Source organism: Anolis carolinensis, chromosome 2, assembly GCF_035594765.1.
Source record: "Anolis carolinensis isolate JA03-04 chromosome 2, rAnoCar3.1.pri, whole genome shotgun sequence".
In the NCBI taxonomy this organism is placed as follows: Eukaryota; Metazoa; Chordata; class Lepidosauria; order Squamata; family Dactyloidae; genus Anolis; species Anolis carolinensis.
Window position 1 is genome coordinate 81,820,420 of NC_085842.1, and position 23,712 is coordinate 81,844,131.

Genomic DNA, 23,712 nt, shown 5'->3' on the forward strand with positions numbered 1-23,712 from the left:
GGGGGTTGGAGGTCATCTCCATTTGTAGGCTGAATAGTCAGCATTGTTTGTAGACACTTCCAAGGTCCTGTGGCTGGCATGACTGCTTGGAGAGCCATTATCTTCCCACCGGAGCGATACCTATTGATCTACTCACATTTGCATGTTTTCGAACTGCTAGGTTGGCAGAAGCTGGGGCTAACAGTGGGAGATCACCGCGTTCCCCAGATTTGAACCACCAACCTTTCGGTCAGCAAGTTCAATTGCTCAGTGGTTTAACCCGCTGCGCCACCAAGGGGCCCAATAAAAAAAGTAATATAAGTAAAATTTTATTACGGTCCATAGACCCACAGCTGTTGAATAAATAGTATACAGGAATTTACAAATCCCTTGTAACCAGGGATAATAAACAACACAGACAAATACTACACAGTGTCAGGTAATACCCTGATTGGAAACTAGGCTATTACGTATTCATTATTAAACTATTAAAATATTAATACTCCCCGCATCATAAGATCTTGGGGAAGTTCATGATAAAATCAGTTTAAGAAATCTAAAAAATAATAACATAAACAAATGCATGAAACAACTGAATAATATAATAACAGTCTGCTATCTATTTAGTAGTTTATTTTTATCCCTTTCTCCAAATAAGGGACCCATGAGAGCTTGTGGTATAGGTTTGAACAGTTTACACTAAATGCAGTGGTTCACAACCTTTGGTCCTTCTGGTGTCTTTAATTTCAACTCCCAAAAATGCCTGCCAGCTTACCAGATGTAAGGAATTGTGAGAGCTGAAGTCCAAAACACCTGGAAGTTCAGATAGTTTGGAACCTCTGTACTAAAACAAAATATTATACAAAGGATAAGAAAAAGAACTAGAACAAACAATTCTATGGAAACATCCATTTAAAATACTGTAGAATATGTTTAAAAGCTAGTGAAGATAAATCTTCAGCAGACCCTATGAAAAAGGCCCTTATGCGGTATTGTCTTAAACGCTGTCAGCATCAATATAGTGTTACTGAATGTGGCATAGTGCCAGAATTAAAGATAGGCTAATATCAGCTTAAAAGGCTTAGCTGAAAACACCTCATTCTGCATTTGGCACAAAAACAAGATGGATGAAAATTTCAAAATCAATGTGTTTTACAAAAACTGAAAACCTCTTATATCATTTAAAGATAAATATTACATTAAAAACATAACCGCACTCAAATTTTGTCAAAGGCCCCATCTACACTGCTATACAATGCAGTTTGGAACTGCATTATATGATCAATGTAGAGTTATATAATGCTGTTTAACTGCATTTGACAGCATTATAGGAGTCTACATGGACCATATAATGCAGGCATGGGCAAACTTTTTTGTCTTGGGGCCTGACTGAGACAGCCGGACAGGGAGGGAGAGGGCATGTGAGAGGGTGGGGCCGGGAGGGGTCGGGGAAGGGCCTGGGTCATCTTCAGGGTGTCCTCCTGGCATTAGGATGGGGCTACTTGCCCAATCCTTATGCCAGGAGGAAAATGTGACATGTGGGGACTGCCCTGATCCTCCTCTCCCGATCTTCAGGCTGTCCTCTTGGCATTATGCCGAGAGGAGGGCAAGACAGGTGACAGCCGAGAGTGCTTTGGAGGGCTCTTAGCTGCTGCGTGCCTTCCTCAGGCCGCCCTCTCGGCATAAGGATGGGGCTGCTCACACCGTTCTTATGCCAGGAGGAGGACGAGACATGCTGTGGTTCACTTGAGAGGGCTCTCAGCTGCTGCGTGCCTTCCTCCCCTGTCCTTTCGGCATAAGGATGCGGCGGGCCACCGTGTCCTTGTGCTAAGAGGATAGGGAAAATGAGGAGGGCCTGAGGTAAGCCCCCAAGGGGGCGCATCTCGCCCCCAGGCTTTAGTTTGGCCATGCCTGATATAATGCAAACTGGCAGTATAGATGGGGCCAAAAACAAGCTAAAATTCCACTTAAAATTAGCTCAAAAATGAAGTAGTGGCTTCGGAAATGAAGACTAGGCATTCATTTCAGTTTTTCATCCCATTTAATGGAGAAGACTATTCTTCTGTCCCCATTGCTATCTTTTAAAGGTTTAAAATCATTTTAAAATTAATTATTTTAAAAAACAGGATAGCTTGTTTAATTTTTTCCTTATTTTTTTTTTCTAAGATGCTGTAAGTCACCTTGGGTTCCATGCTGGAAGAAAGGCAGACACTTTTAAAGAATTCTGTTCAGCCTATCATATTTTGCTTCTGGAAAATTCTTCAGTTTCAGTTTCTGACTATAGTAATTCAGGTTACATATGATTGTTGTTTTAAGACTTATTTTAATAAAATATGACTACTTGTCTGCCTGCAAAAGAAAGGGAGAGATCTTATTACCCACAATATATTACTGTTGCATCTGCAGCAGCTTGTAACAGTTAATAAATATTGGCTGGCCTCCTGTTGTTTATCCCAGACCTGAGTAGACTCATTCAGTCAGTTGCCGAATGATGAAGTACAAAACAGGTAAAGCCAACTGACTTAATGGGACTTTTCTAGTCAGAACAAATAACAGGCTTGGACCATTATGTGCCATTTCTTAGAATGCATAATGACAAATCACGTTTATCTAAAAAAATCACACAATGCCACTCTCCTTAATGTTTTATCAAGTTTTAAATTAGCATGTTTTAGCGAGAAGATATTCATCACTGTTCAAGAAATACAACCTGTGACAAATCAAGTTTTGCTTTTAAATTAATTTAAATCAGGGTTTATTTTAGCAATTCAAATGAGTATTTAAAATCACTGATTTAATGCAGTCCACCCTGTAAGCAAAGCTCTCCAGAGAAATGCTACAATGTAGTAGCTTTTCCTTCATGGCAACAACAAAGATAGATAACTTTTTTGGCAGAACTCAATGAAATGTATGGGACACAACATACCTCATGAAATCCTTTCATTTATATATATTTAAAAATACATGATTTATTGAATATTTTATGCAGACGTTTCTCGTTATGTTCATGCAATACACTTACACACTTCAGCAAACATACTAACATGTCACGACACAGTTTAGAAAGTTCTGTCCTATAGGATCTATCTATCGCAGTGCTGTACTATTTCAGAGTACAAATGAGGATTTGGACACTTCCCAATATGTCAGGTGTTCTCAGCCTATAATCCAAAGACAAGTGGGATATCTATGGGTAGCCTTCAAGGGTGCATGAACCAGAGACAATTTTTTTCCTCTAATTTCCTCCCTGTTACTTTGAAAATTTCCATTTAAAATATATTTTCCAATTTGTACTATTAAAGAATAGCTTCACCTTAAGCAAATGGCAGATGATGTGACTGCAGTGGAAGATATCATTACTACCAAGGTGTCTAGAGCAGTTCCCTGTTTACAAAAATGAAAGCATATTGTACCCTGGATAATGTAATGCACACGCCTGCCTTCCCTGTAATTTCTTAATAGCCCCAGCATTTAGTCCTGATGCTCGCTATGTATTTTATGAATGTTATTTTACTGTTATTGTTTTGATTATATATGCTGTTATACTGTTTATCTTTTGATCGGGCTTGGTCCCATATGAACTGCTCTGAGTCCCTTCGGGGAGATGGAAGCGAGTTATAAATATGTTGTTGTTGTTGTTGTTGTTGTTATTTATACACATCTGTCTGTGTTACCTATTGAATTACAGTAAGTTTAAAAATATTTTTTTCATCTTGTCTAAAATTTGCTCTAATTTTGTGAACTAGATTACAATTTAATATGAAGTCGGAAGTCATATGGCTCTCCAGATGCTCCGAGGATTCTTCGCCATGGACTATGCAGGCTAGAAGTACGACTGGCAATGCAATAACATTTGGAAAGCCATATGATGGCCACCTCAGTGTGGTGTTGTCATTTACCATGCTTCTTTTCCAACTCTGGTACTCTAGATATCTTACACAAATGTAAACAAATATGGATAAAACCACATATAAAGACATGGGTAAAAGCATAAGGGTTATTGTTAAAACAGAATTTAACGCAAACCCAATAAAAAGACAAAAGATAAGTCTATTAAACAACACCTTCTTAAAAGGCTTTTTCTTCAGTTCCTGCAAGCTTGTCAAAATAGAAAGGTTTTCACTTGTCAACAGAAGAGTCTGGAAGGAGCCATCCTGTTATCCCTAGGGAGGGAGAGAGTACAAGGCCTGGAAACATTTGTCAAGAAGGCCCTCTCCTGTGTTTCCATCAGACTTTCCTGTGAAGGTGATGGTACCCATTTTTTTTTCTTCGTGTCAGGAGCAACTTGAGTTGCTTCTGGAGTGAGAGAATTGGCTGTCTGCAAGGACGTTGCCCAGGGGACGCCCGGATGTTTTTGATGTTTTTACCATCCTTGTGGGAGGCTTCTCTCATGTCCCCGCATGGAGCTGGAGCTGATAGAGGGAGCTCAACCGCACTCTCCCCAGGTGGGATTCGAACCTGGCAGCTTTCAGGTCAGCAACCAAACCTTCAAGTCACTTAGTCCACTACGCCATCTGGGGGCTCCTGGTACCAAAATAAGGGCTCCCCTTGAAGATCTCAGAGTTCAGAGAAGCTCATATAGGGATACTAGCTGTGCCCGGCCATGCGTTGCTGTGGCATGGTCTGGTGGTTAGGATCCCTATGATTAGGAAGCAGCCTGGCTTTGAAGCTGCAAGGCTGTTCAGTGCTATTCAAGGTGGCCAACGGAGGATCCCCCTAGGTAGAAAGCAGCCAGGCAAGTGGGGTTTACATAGCTGTTGAATAATATCCAGCATGGGAAAAAGAACTCGTCTGGTGGAGGCAAATATGAATGCTGCAATTAGTCACCTTGATTAGCATTTAATTGCCTTGCAGCTTCAAAGCCTGGCCACTTCCTCCCTGGGGCTATCCTTTGTTGGGAGGTGTTAGCTAGCTCTTGTTTCCTTTCTGGAATTTCCCTGTTTTCAGAGTGTTGCTCTTTATTTACTGTCCTGATTTTAGAGATTATATTGTTCTGTATTATTATACCACAGTAATTATTATATATTATATATATAATCTTATATTATCTGTTTAGAACTGGATTATATGAGGCCCCTTCTACACAGCTGTATAAAATTCACACTGAACTGGATTATATGGCAGTGTGGACTCAGTTCAAAGCAGATCCTGTGGATTATCTGCCTTGGCATTCTGGGTTATATAGCTGAGTGGAAGGGCCTTGAGTCTACACTGCCATATAATCCAGTTCAAATCAGATAATCTGTATGTTATAGGTAGTGAACCCTGCCTATTCCCCGGGTGCCATTGTGGCTGAGGAGGTTGCTATGACAAAGTGGTGGGGCTTAAAGGAGGTGGGGCCTACCCTTCTGACTGGCAGCCAGAGGTAGAATGGCTCTTCTTCATCCTCCCTCCTCCCCCCGATTTCTAATTGAAGTGTGTGCGAGGAGGGAGGGAAGCCCTGCCAAGAAGAACAGCCCTGGCAGCTGGTTCTCTCTCTACCTGCTTTTCTCCACATGCCGGGCTCCCCCATCAGCTGTAGACACAATCGCCCCCCTCAGGGAAAGTGCACAGAGTGTAGAGAAAAGAGAGGAGCATACCATTCTGGCCAAAAAGGGAGGGGGGAAAGTTAAAAATAGATATAGGCCAATTGGGTTTTGGAGGGGGGGGGGGGTTGAGTGAAGGACATACCTTGGATGTGTTGGTGTATTGTGGCCAAATTTGGTGACATTCGGTTCAGTGGTTTTGTTGTTAACTCGGTCCTAATTATGTACATTACATTTTTATATAGAGAGAGATGGTTCTTCAGATAAACTGGACCCAAGCCATATAAAACTTTATAGGCCATTCCCAACATGTTTAATTGTCTTGGAAATTAATCAACAGTCAGTCAAATTGTTATAGCAATTGAGTCCTCTGCTTCCTGTAACCTGTTCCTGTCTAGCTGCAGCTCTTTCAGCCAACTGAAGCTTCTGAACATTTTCAAAGACACATAGAATGTGTTAGAATATTCATAAGGGATGTAACAACAGGTGTGTCTCACATGATCAACACAAACAATACAATACAGTGTAAACAAATCAAAGTTGGTGTGTGGTCGGTAGTTTATCAGCTGACTGAATAAAAGCCATGTCTGATATATCATTAAAAGCAACTGGAAGACAAAAGCTCTATCTACACTGACCATTCAAAAGAAGCTTCAAACTGCAGTGGCCATACAATAAACTCTCACAAAAGTGTGTGAAAGAAAGCTCTTAATATGCACAAGTGAATTGAGATCTTAATGGTCATGAGTTCTTCTCCAAATAAGTTATGAATCAAATACCGGTCAAATAATTTATGTGCCTTTAAATGAGTAAAACTTCTTCTATACCTCTGACAAATTATTTGTTTCTGTGTTAATACTATTTCTGTAACAATAAAACAAAGAATACTGTGCTCATCTCTAAGAAAAAATCCAAAATGCATAGCAGTACAGCTGTCCCTCCACATTGGCAGTTCTGATTATTGTGGATTTCATTATTTATAGATTTTATTAAAATGTTCTCTCTGGGAATCTACAGATCCTTCAGTATGATTCTATGTTCAACTTCCTCCAGTAATGCTGAAGGACCCAAAGGTTTCTAGAGAAACATGAGAATATCTACTTCCGCCAATGCAATTCTGTGGCCAACTTCCAATGGAAATCAACCATAGAATTGTGCTAGAAGATTTAGAAATTCCCAGAGATATTTTATTTCAGGTCCCCACTTTCACAGGGGTCCTTTGCTCCTAATCCCAGCAAATGTGGAGGCTGGTTTTATCTTTATCTTTATTTTGTTCAATGTAGTCATTTTTAGTGCTAAAGACCAGGGTTTAAATTCGCATTTGGCCATGGAAACTCACTAGGCAATTTTGGGCAAATCACACTATCTCTGTCTTCCCTATCTCAAGGGAAGGCAAAGACAAACCCTCTCTGAACCAAGTTTGGCAAGAACCCCTGTGATAGGTTGACATAAGTTAGAAATGACTTGAAGGCACTTAGCAACAACCATCACCTTTATTTTGGTCAACCAAACAAATACATAAATGAGGTTAAGATTGTCAGATCTGTTTAGGCAAAACATTACAAGGTAAAGTTCAACCTTTAAAGGGAAAAAAGAGAGAACAATCTGGCAGATTAGGTTTTTTATGGCTGAGCACAGATTCAAATGCTGGTCTCCAGAACCATACACTGGTCTCCAGAATCATAGCCCAGTAAGCAGATCGTGCTGGCTTTCTATTGCCAACATAGGTAAAGGTAAAGGTTTTCCCTGAGGATAAGTCCAGTCATGTCTGACTCTGGGGGTTGGTGCTCATCTCAATTTCTAAGCTGAAGAGCCGGCGTTGTCCGTAGACATCTCCAAGGTCATGTGGCCAGCATGACTGCATGGAGCACCGTTACCTTCCCGCCGGAGCGGTACCTATTGATCTACTCACATTTGCATGTTTTCAAGCTGCTAGGTTGGCAGGAGCTGGGGCTAACAGCAGGCGCTCAAGCCACTCCCAGGATTTGAACCTGGGACCTTTCGGTCTGCAAGTTCAGCAGCTCAGCGCTTTAACGCACTTTGCCACCGGGGCTCCATTGCTGACATAGAATAGCATATATCATATTGGAAGATGAAGATGGCATCTGAATTTTGTGTAGGGTCTCTTCCCTGCGTTACCTGGATATATTACATGTTCTGTAATTGAAGAAGCTGTTGTTTAAGCTCGGGCAGCTATCTGTTAGCCAGTAAAGGCCTTGTGAAAAGGTTGTCTTACTGTGCAGAACTGGTTGTAGTTTGTTGTTTATATATTTGAGTGGCCTCATCTGGAGCTGTTGATGACAACTTGTAGTGTTCTATTATGTTCTAGTTTTGGTTTGCTGTGATTGTTTTTGGGTATCGATCTTGTTGAATCAGTTCTTTGGCTCCTTGAGTAGCCCTCACTGTTTCGAGAAATGTCTCTTGCAAATCGATGTGTTTGAATCCCTACCTTGCGGATCTGATAAGAAGGCAGTTGAATTGAAAGCTTGGGTATAAGCATAGACTTGTAGGACATTCTGAGTTGAAGCCTGAGGCATGTAAGTATAATCTGCAATAATGAATTTTCAATATAACAGTGGTTCTAAGAAATCCACTGTGGTGTTACAGAAAGTGAACTTGTTTGGATAGTTCCAGCATTATCAGTACTTCCGAAAAAACTGGGTTGATATCCATGAAAGCTCATGTTAGAACAAATCAGGATTGAAAGCACTGGTAGATTAACCTTTCCACTTTCCTTTTTTTCCTTCTTATTCTACAACGTTTCTTTTTGAAAACCTTCCAATCTTGAGCCACTTACAACTGTGGATAATAAGACAACCACTGGGATGTTTCAGATTTAAAACAGCTACAGAAACACATTTTACATACTTGAGAAGAGGCAATCATATTACACAGAGACTCCAAACGTTTGGGGAGGGAGAGAGTGAAAGCTTGTATTGCTAACATTGTTTTTCATCTTCAAGTGAACCAAAGGCAGATATAAACCTTTCACTCAAACAGAACCCAGAGAAATGTCAGCATTTCTGCATCTTCAATTTTCAGTGATTGATCTGAATAAAAGGTTGCTAGAATTCTTCTTTCCGTTTTGTCTTCCTTGTCAATGTTCAGTTGTAGAATATGCCAAATACTGAAATCTAGGTCAAGGGATGGAACCATGTAGTCCTCTACATGGTTTTGGACTGCAACTTCCAGTATTACTCACCAGTAGACATACTGGCTTATGGGGAGCTGTTTCATTTCCACCTATTCTACAGAGACTGCGAACATATAAGAACTACTATTAGGGCTCTTCCAGACAGGCCCAAAATGCAGGGTTCACGGGTTTACCTGAAGTGTCCAAATGATGCCTTAACTAAACCCGAATTAATCTAGAGTAAACTGGGATTTCCCAGTTTACTCCAGATTAATTAAACACCTGGAAAGATCCAGATTTCACTCCTCCCTCATCCCTCCACCCCAACCTCCCAACACATTATTTTGATGCACCAGGAGCTTTCACCAGAGGGATTTGAGCACACAGCCAGGCCTCTCAGGTAGGTTTGGGAGGTAAATGGGGGGGGCTGAGAGCTGGTTAGATTCCCTCGGGTACATCTGAGAGGGCAAGTAGCCACCCTCTCCCCAGGGAAAGCCAAGGGTTTGGGATGGGTGTAGGGCCTGAATCTAGGAAGGAACTAGGATTAAATATCCTAGTTCCTCCCGGGATTGTCCCTGTGTGGAAAGGCTCTCAGACTTCTAAATACTTCAGGAAGGAGGGACATCAAAGGAAAATCTTGGCCACCGTAAAGAAAAATGTATGCATTTCTGCTACCTCTCTAAATATTTCCAAAAGCCAAAATAAAACAAATTTACATGCATATGACATTGAAACATTAAGTATCTCCATATGTCACAAAGAACTGCTAACACCACAAAGAACTGTTGACATGGCTAAAGAAGGAAACAATTTAAACATTAACAACTCATTATTAATGAGTTTGCTAATCACTAAGTCTTAAGGCACACAAAGAAATAGGTCTTCACATACTTATCAATGAGGCTTCTTTTTATTTTGTAGCAGAGATTATCAGTCACCCCAGAAATTTCTGCTGTTGTTAGATTGAATGTGTAGCTCCTGAAGAAGGTCAATCAATAATATAAAAGCAGAAATGCATTGGGCTTTTTATAAAACAGGATAGTAAAAAAAAACCTGTTTAAACACACCAATCAATAAGTACGTGAAGACCTGTTTCTTCTTTTGCCTGTGGATCCTAATACATGCTTTCCAGTACTGATCTGTGATTAAGTCTTTGACCAAGCAGGTCTAACAAGAGATAAGAATGTATTCTAGTGCTATCAGAATGAACTGTATTTCTGTTAGAAGGAAAATGTTAAGCATACGTTGCTTACAAAACAAAACACAAGCCTTCTAGTAGGAAGTTTTTCATTTTTGTGAGAAATACAAGCATTTTGTTTGTTACAAAATGAGCCCCCTCACCTGTTTTTAAGGAGTAGACGTACATCAGGCAGGGCTGCAAACATAAAGTCTAAAAACACTGAAAAATATCCTTTAGCAAAAAAAAAAAAAAAAAAGGCTCCTCTGTATCTGTCAATCTGATAAGAATAACAATTAATAGCATGGGATTGATAGTAAGACAAGAACCAGCACAGCAACCATGTCACCACGGGGCTAGCTAGAGCCCAGCGCTTAAGTCACAATGCTTTGTGTGTCTTTAAATATTAATATTAAATATTAATATTTTTGTAGCTGCGTTGCATCCCAATTCACTGTATTCCAGTTGGTCCATTATTTTTTTACACAATCCCTTGCAAGAAGCTCTGCAAAACTTCAACTAGAGAGGATGGGTCAGAAATGTTAATTGTAGGTGTGAATCTTCATTCATTAGCTAGATACATGCAAAAACAGGGGCAGGGTTGTTTTTCCACAGACAGTACAGTCTACCACCATTAATGAAGTCAATGTGTTCCTGGTCATTCATTCTTTACCAGTAAATGTGTTATCAGAGGCAGAAATAACATGAAAAGAATAAGGTTTGGTTGCTATACTACAAAAAACATTTCAACAAATCTTTTATTCAAAACTAACAATATGCACAAGTGATATGAAACAACCCAGGCAGATAGGTCTTTCATAAAAAACAAAGAAATTCTGAACTTTCTAGACACCCCTTGAAAACTTCTTCCAAAACACATCCAGTGATTATGGTTTTTTTCTCCCCAGAAGCTGCAGTTTTCTATGGCCTTGGTGGCCAAACATATAGATCTTCTACTTGCTGATATTTTTAACATGCTAGGAGTATCTGTTTAGACAGGATTATCTTTTCTCTTTCTGTTTTGATGTTCATGCAGCTGAGTCACAGATTCTAGAGGCAGTTGCTATTTACCTTGACTGTTCTAGCCAGGCATGCACAGCTGCAATAGGATCAGCTAGACAATTTTTTTTTCATCTTAGGCTCTATTGCATTGTTTAATACAGACATGTTGCTGTAACCTGATAATAAATAACAGTATTTCTCCATCCCTCCTTCATCACCTTTTCAATTTCAATGCGACTTTAAAAAGGAGTGGATGGACATAAAAAGATTTTGTAAAAACAAACTTCTTTATCACAGGATTTTTTTTTTTACTGAAGTATACCTATACAGTGATTGCACAATCTGTCCCATAACTCTATTAATAAAGGGATAGAGACAGGGTTTTTTTTTAAAGTGAGAGCTTGGTATCCAACCAATGGATGGTCTAAAGGAGAACTAGGTTGAATGCTTAGAATCTGAACAAAATTGGGGCAGCCAGATAATATGGGAAACATAGTATATTCCAACCCTCTGCACTCGGAAAAGTTTTTCACCTCTGCAATTATAGCCCCATTCACTCTAACAGGTGCCCAACATGACTCAATTATTCGAACTCTTTCCTATAATTAAGGATAAGATTTTTCTTTTTCTGGGATGTAAGTTTTTCAACATGAACAAAAATTCAGAGAAGCTATACAATTTGAAATAGCAAACCTTTTATCCTAAAAATATTTAGTATTACCAATGTAAAATAGTTGTTTTAGACATCTCAGGAAAAAGTACTCTCCTAAAGTTTATAAATAACATTTTTGATTGGTTTTAAATTATAGAAGGTTATAGAGAGTTGTAATTTATATGTTAATTTTAATGTAATTATTCAAGGCAGTAAAATTTAGTACTGATATGTGCATAGAAAAAAGAGAACAAAGTTCTAGTTCAATCCTGTGCATCTTTATTCTAAAGCGGCATTTCTCAAACTGTGCTCCTCCAGGTGTTTTGGACTTCAGCTCCCAGAAATCCCAGTCAGCTTACCAGCTGTGGCAGTTGAAGTCCAAAACATCTGGAGGAGCACAGGTTGAGGACCACTGTTCTAAATAAATCCTCATGTAGCATAGTCCTAGATAAATGTGCATGGGATTGAAGCTTTAGGGGTTTTTGTTGCTTCTACACCACTTTAACTGCTGTGGCTCAATGCTATAGAATACTGGGTTTTGTAGTTTGATGAGGCACCAGAGCTCTCTGATAGAGAAGGCTAAAGACCCTGTAAAGCTAATGCTTCCATGATTCCATGGCATTGAGCCACAACAATTAAAGTGGTATCAAACTGTATTCATTCTACAGTGTAGATGTATCCTAAGACAAGTGTTTTTGTGTTCTCTAATAAAAACCATGTACACAACAGACTCAGAGGGTTAGAGAAGTAAGAGATATGGCAGGGTGGGCAGGATCAGTGTCAGCTGGGGGTTGCTCTAATGGAGTAGTATGTAACTTCTATGCTTCTGGGAATTGGCCTCTCAGCAGATCCCAATGGAGACTATATCCCTTGCCACCAAAATTCAGTAACACAAGCAACTGACAGCAGATCATTTTGCTAGAAGAAAGTATGCAGAGAACACCTGCCATTATTTTCAGAGGTGTGTGGGAATACAATTCTACCCTAAAACAATCTACATATCTACACACCTCATTTTAGAAGATAATGTTTATTTTTACCATCTATAGCCAACTTTGTTTGCAGAACCAACAAAAATGACCAGAAAGCCCATCATTTACCTATACCCTAGTAAAAATCAAATCAACCCCCACAAGCATATTCTTGAGATGTGATAAATAAGAACCCTATTGTTTCTCATATACCACAGTCCCTCTAAATCTAGCATCCTGCTTCTAATGCATTAATTACAGTGCTGAAACTGTTTGATATTGGTTAGTAAAAATAGTAAAAGGAATCAGACTCCAACAGTGGGCAACTGCATGCTTTCAGGAGGCCACAAGGAGGGCGAGAGAAAATCAATAGCCTTTCCCTGATGTTTGCTTTCTCCCCAGAAGCTGGCATTCAGAGCAACACTGTCTCTAAACCTGAAGCTTCCATTTGGCAGAAATGGCTGATCAACAGCAATAACAGAACTACTTTTCATGAATTGGCCCAATCAATTTAAAGCTATATAAGTGACTGGTCAGCACCATACATTCTGCCAATGAATAATTATGGTCAGTGTGAAGAGTTTACTTATTTCAGTAAATATAACTGTATTTTCTAAGATTGCAGAGTTAGACTGAGCCAAGTTTTCTTGAGTTGAAATATACATTTTCAAAGGGGAAACTTTCTGAAGAATGGGAATGAAAACATCAATCTATTACTTTTCCATATTTTTGCTGATGGGATAAAGCTCTGGTTTCAAAGATCTGTACAAAGGATGATGATGATGTTAATTTATACCCTGCGTTTTCTCTCCACAAAGGAGACTCAAAATAGCTGTTTTGAAAGGGTTGTTTAAAGTTCCAGGAAGCAGTTCAAATCCCAAGCAAGCCTACAGGTGCCTGAGCCAAAGAGTTTTCTTAAGTTGATGGAGAGGGGGACGGCTATGGTTCAAAAATAGTGTGATCACGTTTGGGATACTACACAAGACCTCCACACTTCCATAGAAGGGAGGCAGGACAGCTGGAGCAATTCCACTGTAAAGAGAAGTGCAAGATTCAAGACAGACAAAAATAGTCCAGCTCCATACCATTCAATATTTGAAAGACCAGAATTGGATTCCAAGAGCTGCAACCAGTCACCCACGATAATGGCTCTTAAATGGGACTGGAGACTGTCATGGCGGATAATTGCTACTAGGTATCATGGCTATATGTTACCTCCTGTGTAACACACAGTATGACCCCATACAGCAGTTACTGAGGAACATTACCAGAAGAATGATATTGTGTTCTCTTTACTTGCCAGACAGCTGTTGTTAATTGAGCTTTGGTCTGCTCCATCAGAGATCATCTCATGACACGAATTTAATAAACCCAAGAAAGACAGATTTTTTTTAAATGTAGTAGACTAACCACATTAGCTGGGCCCTTGCAAAAGTGGGGAAACTGTGAATTTAAAAAGCTAGTTATTGACATAGCGTTGTGCTGGAGGACCTAGAAAAGTGATCTCTCTGGGTCCTTCAGCACAACTCTGTAGTCACCTTTTGGCAGAAGGCTACTGGAGGACCTAAAGATTCCTAAAGAAACCATATTAATTAAATCTGTATATAATCAAATCTGCAAACATTAAACTCATAAATGTGGAGGGCTGGCTATAATTGCATTAATGACTCTGCTCTCCAATGATGCGCTGCATATTATTCCTAAACCTAAGAGGAAATTCATACACATTTCTGATATGACTGGCAGATAGGTCAAAGATAAGTCAAACAATATGCAGAGCTAAGCACAAGAAATTCTTTAATTCTAGGCCAAGGGACTTGTGGAAATCTTGTGCTACCCCATAATCAAAATACCAGATCTGGGAAGTTTATTTCTTGATAAACCCTCTTCTAGTCTAAGAAAAACATACTTTATATCTACTATTTCCCTATAAAACACAATGCCTTTTTGTAAAAAACAACATTTATATATGTAACTCCTTCAGTGTTAAATTATAAAAGACCAGCAACATTTTCACAATTTGTGATTTGTCTGATGCATAGCTCAGCACATCACTGTTAAAATTATACTGGGGACAAATATATATATATACACACACACACACACACACACACACACACACACACAGAATAATTCTATTTCAGAAGTCAATCTCTTTTTTAAAACTAAAAAGTCCCATCTATTTGGACCTTGACATTCCTTTTATGAACACCTGCCCTTTCCCTCTAGAATTAACTGCACACTCTGAAAACGGGCTTCTGAGAATCATGCGACCTCCAAGAGAATCAATAAATCTCTTCCATCTTTGATCCCACTTAAGCACAACATCAAATCCAAGTTTCTTATAAAGACCAAGTGCTATTTTAACTAGCCTGTAATGATCGTTACTCATTTAATAAACTGGAAGAAAGCACAGGTTTCTAACACATACAAGTGCAATTCACTTTATTATGAAAAAAATATTGTTCAACAGCAACCAAATTCTAAAAAGCACAATGTTTTGTTGAAATCATGCTCCCAATACAATTGATCTTTTGTTATGGCCTAAACTGGAAATGAGACATTCTTCTCTGAGATAAACCTTGCTCCTATTGTGGCCACTTTGCTCAACTATTCTGTAGCATACATACCAATGTATAGCTATGTTTCATAATTAAATGCTCTCTTAAAACATGATACTATGTTCACAATACTACTGAACTCAAAGAATGGCTGTAAAGTCTATGGTGCCACCATGTTATAAAAAGAGTATAAAAACAAGTATTTCAAAACCCAGAGTATAAAAGGAACAAAGCTGGGAGCTTTTGAAAATCAGAAAGAAGCAACGGACTGAAGGCTGGCAGAGGAGCTTCAACACTGCATTGCAACATGAGACAGTACAGCACCAAAACCCAGCATCTGTCCACCAGCCATAAGAAAATTATTGGCATTTCCAAACAGATTACATATGTTTGACATACAGGAAGATTCAAAATAAGTGCTATGTTTACATAACCATTCTAATTGTCTCCTATTTACATTTCTACACTTGATTATCTGGGTTGTAGGTGTACTTGATTTCCTTTGTTACACTGCAAATTTTATGTTATAATCATTAATGGCAGATATTGGTCTATCTTTTATTTCCTTGATTTTAGTCTTCAGGTTAAATCCAGAGTAGGCCCACTGAAATCAATAGAACCTGAGTCAACAGTGGCTAAAATGCATTCATTTCAGTAGGTCTGCTTTAAGTAGGAGTGATATTGAATTTATTCTGATCACTAACTGTTTTCCCATAAGACATATAGTGCTGATTAGTTCCATAGTGACATATTGCACAATTTACTGATTTAAGTATAATTTCAGTGTATTTCTGGATATCTTTTCATCCCAGATTGAACTGTTGCATTAAAAACCTCTACATCCATTTGTTTACATGCAATGTTGTTTGTTATATTTAAACATTTTCTGTTTATAATAAAAGATTAGAACATATACTGTAACTAAACACTGACTGGGTAACAAACATTAAGTATCATTTATGCTGTAAGTATATGAACATGGCAAAATCCAAAATATATTTTACTCAAGCCATTTTAAACTACAAGGAGAATTCATATCTCCTAAAAGCTATTAAGAATGTGAAAAGAACTACAGCATGCAGTCTTGTCATTATGGTTTCCTTCTGACCATAACACCCATCACTGGTGCTCTGCCAGCTTTGTTTATAAACTTTCACCTGAAAGAAGGGTATATAAACACAGTGAAGCAGTGTAAATCTACAAACGTAATTCCAGAAAGTAAAGTAAAATACACATGTGTTGATGAAATCAGGTTGTTTACATGATTTCATAAATGAATTGTATGTTGACTGATGTGTTAAGTGTTGCATTTGCAGACCTCCTGTATATGCATGGCAAAGGAGGAATTTTCTTGATATGGTTTGTTGTTCCTAGTCTCTAGAGTTAAACAAGGGTGGGTTGCTGTGAGTTTTCCGGGCTGTATGACCATATTCCAGAAGCATTCTTTCCTGACATTTTGCCTGCATCTATGGCAGGCATCCTCAGAGGTATTAGGTCTGTTGGAAACTAGGCAGGAGGGGTTTATATATTTGTGGAATGTTTAGGGTAGGAGAAAGAACTTGTCTGTTGGAGGCAGGCGTGAATGTTTTAATGGGCCACCTTGATTAGCATTGAATAGCCTTTCAGCTTCAAGGTCTGGCTGTTTCCTGTCTGGGGGAATCTTTTGTTGGGAGGCGTTAGCTGGCCCTGGTTGATTCATGTCTGGAATTCCTCTGTTTTCTGAGTGGTGTTCTTTATTTACTGCCCTTATTTTAGAGGTTGTTAATACTGGTAGTCAGATTTTGTTCATTTTCATGGTTTCCTCCTTTCTGTTGAAATTGTCCACATACTTGTGGATTTCAGTGGCTTTTCTGTATAGTCTGACATGGCACTGCAGACTAATCCAACCAGAGAAATCAGCCATAGCAGCGCACTTGATGAACCAAACTGGACACAACATATTATTTGAGAACACAGAAATGCTGAACCACTCTCACAATTACCATGTCCGACTACACAAGGAAGCCACTGAAATCCACATGCTTTTTTCCTCAACAGAAAGGAGGAAACCATGAAAATGAACAAAACCTGGCTACCAGTATTAACAGACTCTAAAATCAGAACAGTAAATAAAAAACAACACTCTGAACACAGGGGAATTCCAGACAAGAAACAACCAAGGCCAGCTAACACCTCCCAACAAAGGTTTCCCTTAGACAACATTCTCACTTGCCTCCAACAGACAAGACTTCTTTCTCCCACCCTGGACCTTCCTCAGATATATAAACCTCCCTTGCCTAGTTTCCAACAGGCCTCACAAACTCTGAGGATGCCTGCCATAGATGATGTGGGCAAAACATCAGGAGAGAATGCTTCTGGAGCATGGCCATACAGCCTGGAAACTCACAGCAACTTAGTGATTCCAACCATGAAAGCCTTTGACAACACATGAAATCAGGTTGTTTACATGATTTTATAAATGAATTGTATTTTGACTGATGTGGTGTTGCATTTGCAGAGCTCCTGTATATGCATGGCAAAGGAGGAATTTTCTTGATATGGTTTGGTATTCCTAGTCTCTAGAGTTAAATAAGGGTGCATCTATGTTGCAGAAATAATGAAGTTTAACACCACCTAAATGGCCATGGCTCAAGGCCGTGGAATCACAGTAGTTTAACAAGGCATTCACCTCTTTAACCAAAGAATGCTGGTACGTCACCAATCTGTGCAACTAGGAAGACCAAGGGTATATTTACACTGTAGAATGAATGCAGTTTGACACCACTTGAGCTGCCATGCAGCAATGTTATGGAATCAGGAGGGTTATCCTGTTGGTGAGGCACCAGCATTCTTTGGCAGACAACGCCAAAGACCTTGTAAATCCACTCCAAGGATTCCTTAGCATCGAGCCACAGCAGTTCAAGTGGTGTCAAACTGCATCAATCAATTCTACAGTGCAGATCCCCCCCCCCCCCAAAGTTACACTGGGGCTACCTTCTCAGGGGGGAAGACTGGCAGCGAGCAGGTGCCCGGTTAGCTCCCCCTAGCGTGGCCACAACCACAATCCCTTCTCTCTAACCACAACAAGATCAACACAGACCATTTGATCATAAAAAGGGGGGAAAGGCATTGGCACAAATAAGTAGGTTAAAACGAGGAGCTTGGGTTTCTTCTGTTTCTCAACATGAAAGATCACAAAGGACAGCTTGGCTGTTCCCAGCCTTCTAAGTCCCCCCACACAAGGCGCACAAACCATCGTGTCTCTGTGTTGTCCAAGGCTTTCGTGGACAGAATCACGTGTGAGTTTTCCAGGCTGTATCGTCATGTTCCAGAAGCATTCTCTCCTGACGTTTTGCCTGCATCTATGGCAGGCATCTTAGAGGTTGTGAGGTCTGTTGGAAAGTAGTCAAGTGGGGTTTATATATTTGTGGAAGGTCCAGAGTGGGAGAATGAACTCTTGTCTATTTGAGGCAAGTGTGAATGTGTCAACTGGTCACCTTGATTAGCACTGAACAGCCTTTCAGCGTAAAGGTCTGGCTGCTTACTGCCTGGGGGAAGTCTTTGTTGGGGAGTGTTAGCTGGCCCTGATTGATTCATGTCTGGAATTCCTCTGTGTTCTGAATGTAAGGCAACGTTCAGAAAACTGAGGAATTCCAAACATAATACAGTAGAGTCTCACTTATCCAACATAAATGAGCCAGCAGAATGTTGGATAAGCGAATATGTTGGATAATAATGAGAGATTAAGAAAAAGCCCATTAAACATCAAAATAGGTTATGATTTTACAAATTAAGCACCAAAACATCATGTTATACAACAAATTTGATAGAAAAGTAGTTCATTACACATTAATGCTATGTAGTAATTACTGTATTTACGAATTTAGCACCAAAATATCACAATGCATTGAAAACATTGACTACAAAAATGCGTTGGATAATCCAGAACGTTGGATAAGTGACTCTACTGTAAATCAAGGCTACCTAACACCTCCTAACAATGGATTCCCTCAGGCAGTAAACAGCCAGACCTTGAGACTGAAAAGCTAATTAATACTAATCAAGGTGGCCAATTGAAACATTCACACCTACCCCAAACAGATAAGAGTTCTTTCTCCCACGTTGAATATTGTTCCACAGATATATAAACCCCACTTGCCTAGTTTCCAACAGACCTCCCAACCTCTGAGGTTGCCTGCCACAGATGCAGGCGAATCGTCAGGAGAGAATGCTTATGGAACATGATCATACAGCCCGGAAAACTCAAGCAACCCCTCCTCCCCCTCTCTCTACGCCAAAGCAAGTCCGACCCCTTCGGAGGCGAGCCACGTAGGGAGAGCGTGAGGTCCATCTTTATTTTCCCGAACAGACAGACCCCCTTTTCAAGCAGTGCAGGAGGGAAGCCGAGGAAGAGGGGATGGAGGAAGAGGGCCCTCTCCCCCCGCCTCCTGGGCTTTCTTTTTTTTTTTTCCATCATAGGAGACCGAATGAGAGCCTCATTTTGGGGTGAGGGAACGGGGGAGGCATCCCCACAGCCCTCCCAAAATAAATCCTACGATGGGGAGCGAGAGAGAGAGAGAGAGAGAGAGAGACCAGAAAGGCGATTTAGGTTGCTTCCTAAATAAAGCACCCCAAGGGGACAGTCCCCGCACCCCTAACCTCTACAGAGCGCACAAAGAGAGCATTTCCCCGCCAAACGCAACGTCTCCCCAAAACACCCTTTCCCCGCCAACTAGGGGCCCCCGAAAGTGCCAAAGAGGAGGCGCGCAACAGGGATGAAGAGGTCTGCGTGTGTGTGTGCGTGTGTGTGTCTCCTGGCGCGCGTTCAAGAGCAGGCGAGGGGGAAAGGGGAGAGAAGGCCACCTACCCACGCCGTACTTCTCCTCCTCGGTGGGGGTCCACATGCCGCTGGCGGGGGCGAGGGCAAGGGCGGTGGGGGTCCCTCCTCCCCCTCCTCCGCTTCCTCCTCCTCCTCCTCCGCTGCCCCTGCAGCCGGCTCCCCCGGGCCAGAGTGGGGCTCCCGCGCCGCCACGGTGTTCATGGGCAAGCAGCGAAGGCGGCGGCGGCGGCTTGTCGGGATGGTGGTGATGAGCCCGGGCCCGCTGCTCCCGTTGCTGCTGCTGCTCCGTGCAGCCCCCCGGGCACCGCGGCTGCGGCGGTGGCGACGTCTTCCCGGCCTCCTCTCCTCCCCGCCAGGCGGGCAGGTGCCTCTCAAAGGGACCAAAAGGGAAGAAGGGGAAGAAGGGGGGAAGCACGGAGGCGCGAGGCGGAGCGCGCGCGCCAGGGAGACAGGCAGAGAGGCTCTCTCCTCCGCCCGGGCAGGTGCCTTGTGGCGCGCGCGCGCCTGCCCACCCCACAGAGACCCTCGCAGGACTTCTCCTCCTCCTCCTCCTTCTCGAGTCCTTTCTTAATCCAGGCGCCTCAAGGGACCTCTTCTTCCTCCTCCTCTTCCCCCACCACCTCGGCCTCTCTTTTCTTCCCTCTCAGGGATTTGAAGGAGGCACCCACTCCTCCTCCTCCTCTTCCTCTTCTTCTTCCTCCTCCTCAGCGGCGGCGGCTGTTGTTGTCGCTGCTGAAGGACTCGCGCGCCCACCCACTTGCCAAGCTGTGCGCATGCGTGGAGTCTCTCTCTCTCTCTCTCTCTCTCTCTCTCTCTCTTTTTCTCCCCCCTCCCCTTTTCTCTGTTTCTTGTCACCCTCGGTTCAGGCGTCCTTGCTGTGGCACTCGCTCCAAGGCGCCTTTCTCCCTTTGGGGAGCACCTGCAGGAACTTGGCTCCTTTTGCTCTTGAAGTGTCACTGAATAAATACAAAAGGCCCTTGGTACCAGGTTTTGATAACTGGCAAACAGAGGGAGAAAACGTGGAGGCAGTGATAGACTTTGTATTTCTAGGCACAAAGATTACTGCAGATGCAGACTGCAGCCAGGAAATCAAAAGACGTTTACTTATCGGAGGAGAGCAATGACCAACCTTGTTAAATAGCGAAGAGTAGAGATCATCACACTGGCAATAAAGGTCTACGTAGTTAAAGCAATGGTATTCCTCGTAGTAACCTATGGATGCAAGAGCTGGACCATTAGGAAGGCAGACGCTTTTGAACTGTGGTGTTGGAGGAAATTTCAGAGAGTGCCTTGGACCGCAAGAAGATCCAACCAGTCCATACTCCAGGAAATAATGCCTGATTGCTCACTGGAGGGAAGGATATTAGAGGCAAAGGTTAAGTACTTTGGCCACATAATGAGAAAACATGAAAGCTTGGAGACAATAATGATGCTGGGGGAAAAGGAAGGAAAAAGAGGGACCCACCAAGGGCAAGATGGTATCCTTGAAGTGACTGGCTTGACCTTGAAGGAACTGGGGGTGGCAACGGCCCACAGGGAGCTCTGGCGTGGGCTGGTCCATGAGGTCACGAAGAGTCAGAAGTGACTGAAAGGCACTCAGTGTGGCTTACAGATGGCACAAGGTGGCTAAAACAAGGCATAAAATAAACACATAGTACAATACAAAATAGAACCACTGGAATATAAAACAGCAATTTGAACAGTGCCCAATAACCTATAGTGTCAACTGTCATAAAAACATGGCCAACTGTAAACAAGAAGAAAGGAAAGGGATAGTGCAAGTTGTTGCTAAGGAACAAGGGCATGGGATGAAAGTGTGGTGCTGTATCATAATTGGAGGCCATTGGGCCAGACATTCTCAAAGACTTGTCTAAATACTTGAGGGTATTTAAAATAATCGATGGTCGAATCCATAGATAGGGCAGGCCGGCCGTACTAAAGTGAGAATGATGCTTGCAACCATGTTCTCTCTTCCTGTGCCTGGTTGAGGAAGCAGGAAAGGGAAGAGGACAGACTTCTTTGGAGGCTTTTAAGCAGAGGCTGGATGGGGCTGCTTTGAATGCGATTTTCCTGCTTCTCGGCCGGGGATTGGACTGGATGGTCCATGAGGTCTCTTCCAACTCTAGGATTCTATGACTGGAAGAAAACCCATTCCTTGGAGTGTGGTGCTGGAGGAGAGGTCTGGGGATACCCTGGACTACTACAAATAGAAGACAAATCAATTGTCCCTAGAGCAAATCAGGTCTGAACACTCTCTCCAAGGGAAGATGACTAAACTGAGACTATTGCACTGGGCACGTCACGCATCATGAGACTCACTAGAAAAGACAAGAATGCTTTGGAAAATTAAAGGCAATCGGAAAAGAGGAAGACTGCATTTTAGATGGAAAGACTCCCTCAAGGGAGCTCTGAGTCTGCAAGATCTGAGGATAAGGGGGCTTGGGGTTGTCATCAATGTTGGTGAACAGGAAAAGAGATTTAAAGGTGGGCTTAAAGCTCACCTTAGAAACTGTGGCATAAACACTGAGAGGAACACTCCCCGTGCAGGGACATGAAGGGAGCCTCCTGCAAGGATGGTAAAACAGCAAAACATCTGAGCATCCCCTGGGTAACAACCTTGCAGACAGCCAATTCTCTCACACCAGAAGCAAATTGCAGCTTCTTAAGTCGCTCCTGACATGAAAAAAAGCTGTGACCAGCAGTGATGTGGAATTTGAAAAGGCATGACAGCGAAAGTAAGAAACCTGTCATGAGGAAGGCGCATCAAGCCAACCCTGACAGGGACCATCTTCCATTTGGAAACTATGTCCTCACTGTAGAAGAACATGCAGTTCAAGAACAGGTCTCCATAGTCACCTACAGACACTAAGCTAAGACTCAACACTTGGAAGGCAGTCATACTCGGCCATGAGGGATCGCCGATAATGGTGATGATGTCCAGTTGAAGTCGACTTGAAGGCAGTTAACAATAACAACAAAAACCTACCACATAACTTCACCAGGAGGAATGATCTTCCTCAGCAGAGTTCCCCATGTTTCTAATGCCAATTGAAGATTCATAATCTCCTATTTGCTATTAAAAATGGTTTTTAAAATTTTGTTTTAGTATTTTATCATTATTTTCCTCTTTTATCTTGGGTTTATTGTATTTTCCAACCTTTAGGCAACAGAAGACTTCCATATCCATATGCCTCACAGCTGACAACATATCCAACTCTGAGATAAATTATTTAGTATCCCTGTAGTTAAAACCCCATGCCCTTGGTGGCAAATGGGGCTCCTGCTCAGCCTGTGGGGCATGGGTTTGGAGGAAAATGCTTTCAGGAAGTTTATTGCTTTGAGAAATTCCCAGTCTAAAGAAGTTTGGGGGGGGGATATTAAATGACAGCCACTGTCTTTGACTATATGATTGGGAATGCTTTCTTCATAGCCTTTTGACAAAGTACTGCATATCTTAATTCAGTGGCTTCAGTCAATTTCCAAAGGTAAAATCAAATGGACAGAGTAGCTTCATGAGGAATGAGGGAAAAAGGAGCACACCTGCATAGTTCCAGTTCAATGGATCTCATTGGCCCGCAACTTCCTGGACTGTGCAGGGAAAGGCTATGTTGTTCATCTTATCAGATTTGTGGGACTGGCAATTTCCCCTTCTAATGTGTCAGGGAAAGGGACTATATTTGTGCACTTCAATTACAACTATTTCCTTCTTTCTGGAAATTCCCTGTAGACTAGCAACCAATGGCCCATGGACTAGCATCCGTTCATTGCCTACCGCTTTGAGGAGCGGTAAAACAAAGCATTTCCAGTGGCATGGCCCGCAACAGAATGTCCGTATCTAATATGGAATGACACACTAATGAACAGAGGCTGAACTGGAACAGCAGCATCTGAAC

The 23,712-nt window shown here is 41.6% G+C and overlaps 1 protein-coding gene across 11 annotated transcripts in view; it reads right to left on the bottom strand.

Annotated features, from left to right (window-relative positions):
• Positions 1–20,592, bottom strand: part of dock3 (dedicator of cytokinesis 3) — a 241,236-nt gene extending 220,644 nt beyond the window's left edge. For 8 of the 11 annotated variants that reach the window (XM_008105068.3, XM_008105073.3, XM_008105065.3 and 5 more), the window contains exon 1: positions 19,847–20,591. In XM_008105068.3, coding sequence (XP_008103275.2) covers positions 19,847–19,883 — 37 coding nt within the window. In that variant the 5' untranslated portion in view covers positions 19,884–20,591. Of the gene's footprint in view, positions 1–19,846 lie in introns of all 11 variants that reach the window. The other 3 variants (XM_062970075.1, XM_062970074.1, XM_062970073.1) reach the window with 1 other exon arrangement.
• Positions 20,593–23,712: the final 3,120 nt, after the last annotated feature.